Here is a 10,824-nt window from a genome sequence, read left to right as displayed (position 1 = left end):
GTGTTTCTTTTTTTGGGGGGGCACACTGCCCCGGATTGTTGGAGGTGGCTTGTGCCCTCTCCTGAATGTACTGTGGGTGCAGTATGTTTAATTGTCAAACTCTAAGGAACTAGTCTCATGGGGCGGAGGCGGGGGGAAGCCCTTTGAGATGGAGTCATAAGAAAACAATATGGAGGTATGGAAGGTAAGGGTAAAGTGTAGGATGGTTTGACCAGCCATATTACACCTTAAAGTTAAAATTAAAATAGAAGGTGGGTGTTAGTAGCTCCTACACAAATAGCAGGACTCAAATTTGGTGGCTGATGCTCGTTGGCTGATGCCCTATCAACTGAGCTACGCCTCCATCCTGAGATAATGGTGTTGAGAAATTCTAAGAAATTGAGTGGTTTCAGTCCATGCTGGGCAGTTCCACGATGGGCCTGCAGGGGGAATTGGGGAGTCGTGGCTGTTAGTTAGCACAGTTCCAGCCAAGATCCCACAGGGCATTTCCTTCAGAAATTTCCCTTCTGTCCACTCTGGGCCAGTGCCTGTGAGATGGAGAGGCCAGCAGTGAGCCTCTCCCACTCCTGGCCATGGGAGGTGACACTGCGGGACATCGGGGATGCCACTCTCACCCCGAACTTCCTCTCCTGGTGTTAAACTTCTGGTGATTTAATTACTTTTCTCAAAGTTTTCAGAGTGTCTCTTGGTGTTTTCCTCTCTCTCTCACAAGGCTTGAATTCAAAGCCTGCTAGCACTCTACCATTCCAGCCCTACCTCCACTCCCACCTTTTTGTTGTTCATTGGAGGGAAGAGTCTGCTGGGCTTTTACTACCCAAGCTGGCTTTGAACAGTAATCCTCAGCTCTAAGCTTCTTGAGTAGCTGGAATGTAGGCCTATGGAGTAGCAGCCCTCAGCAAGGCCTTCATATGCCTTAGCATGCCTCTCATCTGCAGGAGATTCCCAAGCTGCACACAAACCCTTTGCTCAGGTTGTGTGAGCAGAGATCATCAGACATCTAATATAAACATGACACACAAAATTCCTTCAATAAATAAGAACTGATTTGTTTTTCTTACTGCTCACGATGTAAAAATGCCCTTTCTGGCATTCCAGCTTGGAAGCGCCCATGTTCAGCAAGGTCAGCAATCTGGCCTGTCTGCCCTTCCCATCTGACAATTGCCCCCTCCTATCTTCCCACCCTTCCTAGTGGCCCAGGGCCCTCCCTCCGCCTCTGCCCCCCCCATCCTGTCCTTTCCCCCTCCCCCAGCACAGCACGGGGTTCAGCGAGGAAGGAAGCTTATAGTATATGTTGGTGGGATTGTGGTAAAGCCCACAATTTCTGGGGACACGTCAATGTCTTGGGCAGGCTGCATGGACTTGAAGTGGAAGTTCTGCACGATGGTGGTGAGGAACAGAAAGAGCTCCATTCTAGCCAGGCCTTCTCCAAAACAGTACCGCTTTCCTGCAGAGGAGAGGAGGCAGGCAGGGCTGAAGCCAACTCTATCTGTGAGCTAATCTCCAACTCCAAGTCCCCAGCTGAGTTCCTTAAGTGTGGTGCAGGGAATGCTGTAAAATTTTAGCCTCCTCTCTAAGCCTGAGTTGCCCTAGTTCATGAGGGTGCTGGGTGTTGTCCTTGAGTTTTTCTCCTCCATGCTGGTACTGTAGCACTTGAGCCACAGCCCCACTTACACTAGAGTTTTTGGTCAGTCATGGAGCTTGAAGTTAGAGCCTGGTTGTAGCCCTGAGCTTTATCACTCGAAGCTAGTAATTGACTACTTTGTGCTCCATGGCACTTCCAATTTTCTGGTGCTTCAGTGAAGCTGAGTCTCAGGGACTTTCCTTCCCCAGGCTGGATTCCACCTGGGATCCTCATATCTGAGCCTCCTGTGTATCTAGGATGTCAGGGTAAGCCACAGACAATGTGGTTCCCTTACTCAGTTCTTGATTTTCCTCATTTCTGAACGAGCTTTGATAATCCCTTTTCTTTTGCCTGACACCCAACAGGATGTTTGGGAATTACGATGGGTGCAAGTAGGGGATCAAAGACTAGATCCAATCATACCTTCCAATCAGGGGAAAGGCACTAATCATTTTGTGTGTCAGAGAGGGGCTGGAAAACACAGCTGTCCCTTTGCGGGAAGCCGTGGCCCAGTAGCCACTGCTGGTCACTCACCAAGGGAAAAGGGGACAAAAGCATCATTCTTCTTAAACCGTCCATTGTCATCCAGGAAGTGGTGAGGGTTGAAATCTCGGGGGTTAGAGAAGAACTTGGGGTCTTTAAGCACAGAGCCCAGCATGGGGAACACTTCGGTACCCTGAGAGGAAGAGGAGGAAGGGAGAGTGAGAAAGGCAGTTGGAAGATGAATGTGCTGAAAGTCCCCTGGGATGGGGTAGGAGCAGCCAGGGATTGGAGTCATGGGAGTGGAGGAGGGAGGGAGAGGCTTCAGGGACCATGAGGTTAAGGTCTCTGTGAGTAAGGTGATGTTCCTCCTCTCTGTAACCAGGGGTTTGGTGGACACAGGTTTGAGGCTTCCAGAAGCTAGAGTTTGTCAGATCTACCTCCCCTGTCTCTCTAGGCAGATGGTTGGGGGGAAGGGGTCTTGGCAGGTACATGTGCCAGAGCTATGAGATTCTGGGCCTTCTGAAATGATCTATTGAGGACTGGAGATTCCTGTTCTTAAGCAAGAGGTCTGGGTAAATAAGATTTACCCTCTGCTCTGGTGTGTGTGTTTCAGTCCTAGGCCTTGAACTCAGAGCCAAGGCATTGTCTCTGATTTTTTTTTCTTTTTGGGTCAAGGCAAGCACTCTGCCTCTTTGAGCCCACAGCTCCACTTCCAGGAGTTTTGGTGGTTCACTGTAGATAAGAGTCTTATGGTGGTGGTACTGTGGCTGGTAGAATGCTATCCTTAAACAAAAAGAACTCAATAACAGTGACCACGCCCTGAGATCAAGCCCCAGGCTGAAAAAAATTAAGTCTCATAGACGTTTCTGCTGTAGCTGACTTTCAATGTCAATCCTCAGGGCTGGGAGGTAGCTCAGCGGCAAAGCACTTGCCTAGCAAGTGCAATGTCCTGGGTTCGATCCCCAGTACCAAAAAAAAATAAACTATCAATGTCGATCCTCACATCTCAGCCTCCTGAATGCCTATGATGACAGGCCTGAGTCACCAGTTCTGGGGTTTCCATCGCTCCATTTAGGAAGATTCAAATCAAGGCCTGGATCTTCTGAGCCAGGGGAGCTGGTGGGGAGGGGTGTTGCAGGGACCCAGGGTACAGAGTAGTCTGAGTAGGAAAGAAGAAGGGACACAGGTGTGTGTGTGTGTGTGTGAGGAACCTTCGATTAAGAAGGGAAGACAGGGAGTCGATAATGTGTAATAGATTTGGGGTGCAGGGGTCCCAGGGAAGGGCCACCTTGGGCAGAAGGAACTCCCGGAACTTGGTGTCCTTTGTGACCCTGCCAGCCAGCCCCATGGGACTCAGGTCTGCAAATCTCTGGATCTCGTGAATCACAGCCTCTGTGTAGGGCATGTTTGCTCGGTCCTCAAACTTGGGCTGTCGGTTTTTGCCAATGACCCGATCAATCTCTTCGTGGACTTTGGCTGGGAGTTGGGAGAGAAAGAAGAAATGTGTTTAGGTATTTGAAGTCTTTGCATTAGGTATGAGAAAAGAAGAAGAAGAAGAAGAAGAAGAAGAAGAAGAAGAAGAAGAAGAAGAAGAAGAAGAAGAAGAAGAAGAAGAAGAAGAAAAGGAGGAGAAGGAGAAGAAGAAGGAGAAGGAGAAGGAGAAGGAAGGAGAAGGAAGAAAAGAGCTTGGCACTGGTGGCTAACACCTGTCAGACCTGCTATTCAGGAGGCTGAGATCTAAGGATCAGGGTTCAAAGCCAGCCTAGGCACAAAGTTAAGAGACTGTAAACTCCAATAAACCACCAGAAAACCAGAAGTGGATATGTGTCTCAAGCATTACAGCACCAGCCTAGATCAAAAAAGCTCATATATATATAAAAAGCATATATATATATGCTTCCTAAACGTATTGGTAAATTGCTGATCTAAACCACAAGGACCCCACTGCCTCCTTCTCCAAGCCACAGCCTAAGACAGCCCTGGATACTGATAGGATATATATATATATATATATATATATATCAGTTGTGGGGCTTGAACTCAGAACCAGGGGGCTGTCCCTGAACTCTTTTACCACTTTTAACCACAGCCTCACTTCCAGTTTTCTGGTGGTTTTATGGAGATAGGAGTCTCACAGACTTCCCTGCCTTGGCTGGATTCCAAAGGCAAATCCTCAGCTGTCAGCCTCCTGAGTAGCTAGGATGACTGGAGGAGCCACTGCCCTGGCTCCTACTATTTTCATAGCTACGAATGTGATAGCTAAGTGCACAGGCTGACTCTCCCGTCTTGATTGTAACAGGGCCTATGTGAAGGTCCAGGTTGTTAGGAGAAATGAGAACATGGCAGCTAACTTAGGCGACTTTTAGGACCTGCCCCCTCCTCTCACTTCTCTGTCCTGGCCCTGCCCGGCCTTACCCCCCACATCTGGGTGTTTCATTAGCAGCAGGAAGCCATAACGCAAGGTGGTGCTGATGGTCTCCGTGCCCCCAAAGAAGAGGTTCAGGGTGGTGAGCACCAGGTTCTTCATGTGGAATTCCGTATTGGGATTCTCCTTCTCCTTCAAGGAGAAAGGCCTTCAATTCTATGGTACTTCCCATGCCTTTGTTTTGTTTTGCTTTGTTTTTGTTGCCAGTCCTGGGGCATAGACTCAGGGCCTGAGCACTGTCCATGGTTTCCTTTTGCTCAAGGATAGCACTCTGCCACTTATGCCACATCGTCACTTCTGGCCATTTTCTATATCTGTGGTGCTGAGGAATGAAACCCAGGGCTTCATATATATGAGGGGAGCTTTCTATCACTTGGCCATATTCCCAGGCCATTTCCCATGCCTTTGAAGGATCTTCTGGAATGTTCTCTTGGCATCTACCTCTGTGAGGTCCAAGTAGAACATCAATCTTCCAGGCTCTCAATCCTGTTTCCAGAACTTTGCCCAGGATGTTGCCTGTGGTCCAAAATGCACCTCTGTCCTTTGCCTAGCTCAACCTCTGTTTGGTTTGTTGATTGATTTTGTCCATTGTGGGGCTTGAACTGAAGCCTAGTGATATAACCCTTCGAGCTAAACATACTTCAACTTTTCTGGTGGTTTACTGGAGATGAGTGTTTCATGGATTTTCCAGCCTTGGTTGAACCATGATCCTCACATCTCAGGCTCCTGTGTAGGTAGGATATTTATAATGAGAATGTGTGTGTGTGTGTGTGTGTGTGTGTGTGTGTGTGTGTGTGTGTGTGTGTGTGTGTGCCAGCACTAGAGCATAAACTCTAGACCACTCACTCTCATTTGGTGTGGTAGCTTAAATCACCAGTGTCAGAACAGACCTGGAGTAAGCTGGAGGACACAGTTTCCATGCTGTGTGAGCTTAGGCAGATCACTAACACTCTCAGGGCTGTGAATCCTCATTCTGATCCTAATAGCTATGATGGGCCAGGGACCAAAAGCTCAGGTCTGCAATCCTAGCTACTCAGACTGCTGAGATCTGAGGATTTGCCATTAGAACCCAGTCCTGGCAGGGAAGTCTGTGAGATTTTTATCTCCAATTAGCAGGCACAGAAACAACAGAAATAAAACACACACACACACACACACACACACAATGGAAGTGGAGCTGTGGTTCAAAAAATAGAGTGCTAGCCTTGAACAAAAGAAGCTCAAGGACAGTATCCAGGGCATGAGTTCAAGCCCCAGGACTGATATACACATATAGAAAAGGCTGTGATGGGCACTAAATAATACCTAGCTTAGCCAGGCCCTGGATGCTTACACCTGTAATTGTAGCTACTCAGAAAGCTCAGATCTGAGGATCATGGTTGGAAGTCAGCCTGGGCAGGAAAGTGCATGAGACTCTTATCTCCAATCTCAAAGTGGCTCAAGTTAGAGCAGTAGGCCTTGAGCAAAAGAAACTCAGGGATAATGCCCAGGTCCCGAGTTCAAGCTCCACAATTGTGAAAAAAGGAAGAAAGAAAGAAAAAAAGAAAGAAGATGCCCTAGCACCAGGCATTGGGGTAGAGTTGGTTACCATTATCTTCTCTGTGGATAAGGTTCTGTAGGAGAACATCTATATTCATTATGATTGACATTGAGTACTATTTATTAACTACTTTTTTTTTTGTTTCTGAGTCCTATGGCTGGAACTCGAGGCCTAGGCAATGTCCCTGAACTTCTTTTGATCAAGCCTAGCACTCTACCACATGAGCCATAGAGCCACTTCTGGATTTTTCTGTGTATGTGGTGTTGAGGAATTGAACCCTGGACTTCAAGCATGCTGGGCAAGCACTCTACCGCTAAGCCACATTCCCAGTGGACATTAAGGATTGTTTATATAATCAACCATGATCCACACAGAGAATATTTATATAATTGGCATAGTTCTAGGTTTTCCATCCTAGCCCAATCTCCATGGCACTCAACTGGCTGCCCTGCCCCCTTCCCCCGGGCTGCTGCACGCACCTGTAGCATGCGGATGAGGAAGGAGTAGATGAAGTCTCGAGGGGAGTTGAGATCCAGGGTGCCCTGGTTCTGCTTCACCTTCTTGGTGATGAAATCCTCCAGCCCCTTCAGCTCCTTAAAGGCCTGTTGCTGTGGTCCTGGCAGGTGCTTCATGATGGAGTAGAACATCTCAAAGAGCTGGGGTGGGGTGAGGGGTTGAGGAGAGGGATAATGGACAAAAGACAGACATTCACCTGACATCTTAGCACACACCTGTAATCCCAGCTACTTTGGAGATGGAGTCTAGGAAGGTCTCAAGTTTGAGACAACTGTGCCTCAATAAATGTGTGAATAAATAATGATAAAATAGTTAGCTCAAGGATACAGTGCTTGGCTAATAGGCTCAAGGTCTTGGCTTCAAACTCCAGTAGAAAAGAGGGCACAATCACACCCCCTCTATTGTCAGTGCACTTCCACAGATCATGGGGCTCCCATCTGCCATCCTCCTGCCTCCAAGGTCCCTACAAATCCAGGCCCTCTGAAACAGCAGTGCCAGGACCCAGAGTCAATGACCAATACTCATGTCTCCCAGGACAGGTGGACATTTCCCCCATGGGCCTGAACACAGAGCCTGTGGGGGGAGATCATGGCTCCACCATTCACTCAGCTCCTGGGCTGCAGGTGGCAGCAAACCAACTTCATGGCCTCACAGGTGCGCCCTGCCCAGGGCTGGGCCGGTGACCTCACTGCCTCTCCCAGGCGCTCCACCATGTGACCCACAGCTCCAAGTCATAGCTTTTTGCAGGGTAATTGGAGTCTCACAGTCTTTCCAGCAAAGGATGGTTTCAACTTCCATCAGATCTCAGCCTCTTGCACAGCAGGGATTACAATCATGAGTCAACAGCCTTCATGTTTGTTCTGTCTGTGGTGGGGCCAGGGCGCTGTTCCTGAGTACTTCTGCACAAGGCTGGTGCTTTACCACTTTGAACCACAGCGCCACTTCCAGGATTTGCTGATTCATTGGAGGTAAGAGTCTCACAGACTTTCCTGCCAGGCTGAATTCATACTATAATCCTCAGATGTCAGCCTTCCTAGTAGCTAGGATGGCAGGCTGAGCCATCAGAACCCGGCCATTTTGAAGTTATGTCTATGACCTGGCTGTTGCTCATACACTTGTGGCAGGGGCGCGGCGTGGGTACCTGTCCAGTGAAGGTGGCTGTGAACTGGAAGCTGCTGAGCATCATTCGCAGGAGAGACAGAAACTCCTTGTCCTCAAAGTCAAAGCGGTCCCCAAAGACAATGGAGCTGATGACATTGGAGACCGTTCTGCTCAGGTAGAAGGTGGGATCTATGAAGGTGCCTGCAGGGTGGAGAGTGAGGGGTTTATGGAGGAGCCTGCAGGAGTGAAAGGTAGGGGTTTTCAGGGGTGAAGGTGAGGGTTTATGAAACTTGGAGACTGAGGGCTCAGCAGGTGTGGCAGGTGAGGCGTGGAGGAGGAATGGAGGGTAGGCAGGGGTGGAGGGTGAGGGGTTTGCAGGGGTGAAGGGGAACCCAGGATAGATCTGTCCTGGAAAAGAACCAATCCCAGTGACCTGATGTCACTCTGACCCTTTGGGAGTGATTTTATGGGGTCGTAGAGCCTGGGTTCACCCACCCCGGGCCCCACCGTCCCCCTGCCTGGCACCCACCGCGCGTGTCCCGCAGCGCCTGGATGAGGAAGCCCGCCTCCTCCTGGATGCGCTCCTCGATGCCACGCTTGCCCACGCCAATGTCCCACAGCGTGGTGATGGAGAAGCGCCTCATCTGCTTGGCCCACTCCCCATTGTTGAAGGCCACACCTGGGTAGTGGGAAGAGGGAAGATCAGAACCCAGGACCACCAAAGTGGGGCTGCTGGGGAAGCTGGAGGCCTGGAGGCCAGGCTGTGCAGAAAGCAAGAGAAGGGAGAGGAGCTTTGTGGATGTAAGAGTGAGCATCGGAGCCAGGAAGAAACCCCAGACTCAGGGCCAGAGATCTGCAGATCATGGGGAAAGAAGCAGGGAAGAGGAGACAGCCCCACTCCCTCAGTTAGCGAGGGAGTAAGGAGACAGGAAGAGAGAGGGGAGACGAAAGGCGGGAGACGACTTTTGAAATGGATGGAAATGAGGGGAGTGAATGCTTTCTGTCCACAGAAAAATGGAAGCAAGAGGGAAAGACACTGGGAAGGTCTGAGGCAAGCCGGAAGCTTAAAAGATCCAGAGGAAACAGGCAGGGGAGACTGAGGCCACTAAGCCCTCCACTCCATGGCCCCTGGGCTCACCGTAGCCTTGGAAGAGCCAATCGAAGGTGGCCTGCTCCCCGCGACTGCTGAACTCCTCGGCTTGATCCACCAGCGCCTCCTTCACCGCATCCTGGCCACACAGCACCACGACCCGGCGAGGGCCCAGGTGAACCGTGAACACGGGGCCGAAGCGATCCCTCAGCTGGGAAAGGGCAGATGGGAAAAATTTGAAGAGCAAGCTTCCAAGTACTGGGGTGCATTGGCTTTTTTCCTCCCAAGCCCTGGGAAAGTCATGAGATTGAATATTCCCACATGTGGTCTAATCCTGCTCAGGACCACACATACTAACTCACACACTGATGTAAGTGGGCATGTGCACGTGTGCACACACACACACAAACACACACACACAAACATATTTTTATGTTTTGGTGCCTATCCTGGGGCTGGAACTTGGCAACTGGGCTCTGTCCCTAAGCTCTTCAGCTCAAAGCTAGCACTCTACCACATTGGGCCATAGCCCCATTTCTAGTTGTCCAGTGGCTCATTGTCTCACAGGCTTTCCTGAGGTGGCTGGCTTTGAACCACAATCCTCAGATGTGAATCTCCTGAGTAGCTAGGATTAGAGGAGAGATCCATGGTATCCCAGTAGAAATGGGCTTCTAAAGATTCCTACCACATCCTCTCCCCACAAAAAGAATTCCCTGTTTAAGACTCTGCCTCGCTCTTGGAATGTGGCCTAGTGGTAGAGTGCTTGCCTAGCATGCATGAAGCCCTGGGTTCCATTCCTCAGCACCACATAAACAGAAAAAGGCGTAAGTGGCACTGTGTCTCAAGTGGTAGAGAATTAGCCTTGAGCGAAAAGAAGCTCAGGGACAGGGCTCAGGCACTGAGTTTGAGCTGGAGGACTGGAAAATAAAATAAAACAAAGACTCTGGCTCACGCAGTCAGTGGTCAGCGCCCCTGCCTGTGGAACTGGGCATGTCTGTCTCCCCACCCCATCCCACTGCCTCCCAGCCCGCCGCACCTTCATGAGAGAATTGTACATCTGCTCCGTGTTGAGCTGCAGATAGTTTCCAAGGAAAGGCAATGGCGTGGGGCCTGGAGGCAGCTTTCCCAACAGCTTCCTTTGCCGCCAGACAGACATCAATACGAAGACAGCCAGACAGGCCAGCACGGCCACCAGCAGCATGCCTGAGGCCAGCATGGTGGCAACGAGTGTGCCAATCAGATGGTGGTGGCTGAGCCGGCGTCTCGGCTGCCTTTATAACTCTGTGGGACTGAAGGCTGGCCTTTGGCCTGGGTTTCAGAACTGTCTCGTTTTCCTTGAATAGACCTCTTCCCCTCAGTCCCCTACCGTGCACCTCACTGAGTTTGAGACACAGCTAGTTACCAGGGAGGGGAGGATCTCAGAGATTAACGAGGATTAGGCTGGTGTGTGGCACATGAGGAGGAAGTACCCCAAAACTGTAGATCCCTTAACTCCAAATCTTGGGTAGAATTCCTTGAGCTTTAGATAGAGGGTCTCCAAGGCCAACAACCCCGAAAGCATGGGTGAATTTTGTTTTTAGGGTCTCGGGCGAAGTGTGGCCTTCATTCAAAAGACAGATAGGTGAAAGGTGGTAATGGGTTTGAGAATGATCCTGGGGCTAAAAACAATCCTGAACTGTATGGAAAAAGAAAGCCCAGCCAGAATCAAGAGTGAGCACTTGAGCCCAGGTGCGGACCTGCTGTGATTGCAGCTCTGTGCTGTCTCTTGAGACCCCAAGTGGAAGGTCATGATGGGGGCCACAGAGCCAGGACCCCCACTGCCCGTGATCCACCACCTGAGTCACATTCAGCAGGACACCACACAGCACTGAAGACAAAATTCTGGGGTCACAATGGGCAGAGGGACAGGCTAGTTCCAGGACATAATAACCACCAATATGGCAGGAAACCCCAGCTACCAAGGGGTCTGATTTGCAAAGAGCCCCCACTGTATTTCCCATCCCCTAGACAAGTGCACTCCATTTATTAGATCGTGTCTATTACTGTGG

The 10,824-nt window shown here is 50.1% G+C and overlaps 1 protein-coding gene across 2 annotated transcripts; it reads right to left on the bottom strand.

Annotated features, from left to right (window-relative positions):
* Positions 1-1,262: 1,262 nt before the first annotated feature.
* Positions 1,263-9,992, bottom strand: LOC125338995 (cytochrome P450 2A5-like). 2 transcript variants are annotated; one of them, XM_048330052.1, is made up of 9 exons: positions 9,813-9,992; positions 8,825-8,987; positions 8,216-8,365; positions 7,727-7,887; positions 6,549-6,725; positions 4,520-4,661; positions 3,393-3,580; positions 2,156-2,297; positions 1,263-1,444 (listed from the first exon to the last, which is right to left on the bottom strand). In XM_048330052.1, the coding sequence occupies exons 1-9, from the start codon at positions 9,990-9,992 to the stop codon at positions 1,263-1,265; spliced, it is 1,485 nt and encodes a 494-aa protein (XP_048186009.1). The 2 variants fall into 2 exon arrangements, with proteins under 2 accessions (XP_048186009.1, XP_048186008.1); XM_048330051.1 differs by lacking the exon at positions 8,825-8,987 and having other exon boundaries at positions 8,216-8,367; positions 9,805-9,992.
* Between the last annotated feature and the right edge of the window lie 832 nt (positions 9,993-10,824).

This window comes from Perognathus longimembris, chromosome 20 (assembly GCF_023159225.1).
Source record: "Perognathus longimembris pacificus isolate PPM17 chromosome 20, ASM2315922v1, whole genome shotgun sequence".
In the NCBI taxonomy this organism is placed as follows: domain Eukaryota; kingdom Metazoa; phylum Chordata; class Mammalia; order Rodentia; family Heteromyidae; genus Perognathus; species Perognathus longimembris.
The sequence above is the reverse complement of the archived record's forward strand: the minus strand, read 5'-3'. Positions and strand labels throughout refer to the sequence as shown.

Coding starts and splice junctions, on each gene's coding strand:
- LOC125338995 (XM_048330052.1), bottom strand. CDS start 9,992: ATGCTGGCCTCAGGCATGCTGCTGGTGGCCGTGCTGGCCTGTCTGGCT. Junction 7,888..8,215: donor GGCGCTGCGGGACACGCGCG/GTGGGTGCCAGG, acceptor TCCACCCTGCAG/GCACCTTCATAGATCCCACC. Junction 6,726..7,726: donor CAGCCACCTTCACTGGACAG/GTACCCACGCCG, acceptor ACCCCACCCCAG/CTCTTTGAGATGTTCTACTC.